This window comes from Camelina sativa, chromosome 4 (assembly GCF_000633955.1).
Source record: "Camelina sativa cultivar DH55 chromosome 4, Cs, whole genome shotgun sequence".
Classification (NCBI taxonomy): domain Eukaryota; kingdom Viridiplantae; phylum Streptophyta; class Magnoliopsida; order Brassicales; family Brassicaceae; genus Camelina; species Camelina sativa.
The window spans coordinates 21,574,640-21,577,412 of NC_025688.1; the positions used below are offsets into that span (position 1 = coordinate 21,574,640).

Consider the following 2,773-nt stretch of genomic DNA (forward strand, 5'->3'; position numbering starts at 1 on the left):
TCTTGAAATCCGGGCTGCGAAGCGTAGACGCCCAGTGCTTCGACAGGGTACGAAACCTAGCGACTGACTTCGACGGTAATCTCGTAAATATCTCCAGGATCAGATCAGTTGGGAGCGGTTCCATGTTTCTTCCTCTTTCCATCGGACTTTCCGGAGTGCGTGATTGTTCCGCCGGAGAAGGGATACGACGGCGACGACAAGTTTGAAATTTGTGTTTTTTTTCCCTTTTTTCTTATTAAACTCGTCTGAGAGAGTGAGAGTAATAAAGAAACAGAGAGTAAATTTTTATTGGCCTTTGAGCTTTAGCATTATGAATAAAGCTAAGTCTATTTTTATATTGTCGTACTACATTTGTTTTTTTCTCACGTGCCAATGAATTATGCGAAGTATTTTTATAAATTAATAAATACTAGTGTAAAAATTACAAAAATTAATAAAATAACAAAAAAAATCAGGTCCCAAATCAGAAAGGTACAAAAATTAGAAAAAATTAATAAAATAATATTTTTTTTTGAAATTTCTATATAAATATGAGGTTCTATTAATATCATAAATTAATAAATTACACATATATCTATATCTATATATTATTTGATATGTAAATGCAGATTGTCTTGTCCATTTTTCAAGATTCTTAATTTCTGAAACTTTTTTTGTAAACTTTTACCCTTCTGTTTGGGCAATTAATCTTGGAGTTTTTTTAAATTTATTTAATGTTTGGTTGAAAAAAAAACAATTGTTATGTTGTATTTTAATATTATAATATCACAAAATAATCTATATTATGTCATAAAAATAGCCAAAAAATTCTTTAAGTTTTCAGTATATAAATATTCATCATTGTCATTTTGATAGTCTTATCGTCAATTAAAATACGATAATTATATTATTATTAATAAATTTTACTTAAGTATGTCATGTATATTATATACCTGATTTTATCTATATTATTTGTAGTTTACTGTCAAAATTATTTTTCTAAATATAAAGTTTTCAATTCCAAAACTATTAATTTTTTAATATCCAATTATATAATCTTATTTTTGTAAAATTATCTTAATTCATAAGAGTTTTACAATTATTAAATACATCTATGAATAGTTAAATACTACTTCGTCCGGTTTTATTTACTTGTCGTTTAATATTTTTACACACAAATTAAAAAAAGTATTAAATTTTCTAATAACTTTTAATAATATATTTTATAATGTTTTTATTGGTCAAAGCCTTAAGACAGAAGAGATAAAACTGGAATATTCACCAAACATCTGCATTAAAAATTTAAAACGATAATTATTATAAAATAAAAATGAAGTCCTAAAAGGACAACTAAATTAAAACAGAGAAAGTATAAGATAATAGATATTAATTTATTAATATCACTATAAATTAGCTAAATGTCATGGTTCCAAGTCTCAACATTATTTATTTATAGAGGTTTTACTATATGTGGTAGCTAACTATAGATTGTAAATATTATGTGAAATAGTAACTTTAGTTAAGGTAACACCAGCTACCAATAAAATACAAAAGAAGCAATATAAATCGCATTTTGGTTTCAGTTAACTATAAACTCAACAATGGGGGAGGAGGAGCATATTATAGATTTAGAACTGACAAGAAACAGAGTAATTGGTTCATTTTGAACAGAACAATGTGGTTCAGTTATGGAACCTCCAGCTACCATACTTTTACATTTGTCTTGGCCTCGAAGTTCAAAATTAAATCAACACCTGTTCTCACTCTAGGTTTGCAAATACGCGTACCCGTTCTGCTGCACTTGTTCTTCTTGCAGAGACCTCTTCCCGACGATGGTAACAAGGCAAAAGTTATGTTCAATGGTAGAAGACAGCATCAAACTATACATATAAACTCTACAATCGGGGAGAATTTTATGATTTAGAACTGAAGAAGATGGAATTATATAAAAGACAACTAGATATACCAAAAATAGTCAAAAGGTACATACGAATTACCAAAGCTAGATTGATTCACAGTCTTACCAAACAAACGTCTATAACTATTAACTAGAGAACATTAACACATAGATGGCATGCCTTATTGCTTTTTACCTACTCCTTGTCTCATTGTTTACTCTTTTATACTCTTCTCTTCTTCTTCTGACTTTCATCTTCAATGATGTCTCTTTCATTTCTTCTCCCTACTCATCCCATCACCATACATCATACCTCTTCCTCGATGTTGTCACGCTGCACAACCTTTTTACAGCAGGCGCAGAGAGTCTTGATATGAGAAATGCTTGACTTGAGTTGCAGTGCATCGCTAACACTAAGATCCTCGACATGGTCTACAAAGGCATAAACTTCACCACGATCCTCAACCGCTTCAAGCTCAGCTCCAAAACCATGGATTTCAACACTTTGGAGAGTGTTCTTTTCAGGGTTGAAGTAGAACACAAAGTAGGGATTACATGTATATTTCATACACAAAACAAAATCACCTGTAGCTGCCGCCACTCCAGCAACTTTAAATTCGCAGGATTCAAGGACTTCATTCTGCGGGAGAGTGTAGACATATTTCACCCATTCTTGTGTCTCGACATCCTCTAGAACCGACATACACAGCTCAACGGTACGTCTTCCACCAGCGTCAGCAAAATTGCAATTAACCACACCTAATTTACCCTTAGAGTTGACCAGACTCAATCCACTAAGATGCTTTAGATGATCATTAAAGCATGCTGCGTCGATAAAATTGAACTCCTCAGACCTAACATCAAAGCGAACTAACACAAAAGATCGTGGACCATATG

The 2,773-nt window shown here is 31.5% G+C and overlaps 1 protein-coding gene across 4 annotated transcripts in view; it reads right to left on the minus strand.

Annotated features, from left to right (window-relative positions):
* LOC104781666 (F-box protein At3g57580-like) overlaps positions 1-2,773 on the minus strand; it is a 5,901-nt gene that overhangs the window by 1,644 nt on the left and 1,484 nt on the right. The window contains exon 1 of one of the 4 annotated variants that reach the window (XM_019244845.1): positions 1-242. This exon is cut by the window's left edge and continues 3 nt beyond it. The exons of 1 other annotated variant lie outside the window; for it this stretch is intronic. In XM_019244845.1, the coding sequence (XP_019100390.1) occupies positions 1-142 (142 nt within the window). In that variant the 5' untranslated portion in view covers positions 143-242. Of the gene's footprint in view, positions 243-1,898; positions 2,768-2,773 lie in introns of those variants that run through there. 2 more of the 4 variants (XM_010506387.2, XM_010506388.2) reach the window with 2 other exon arrangements.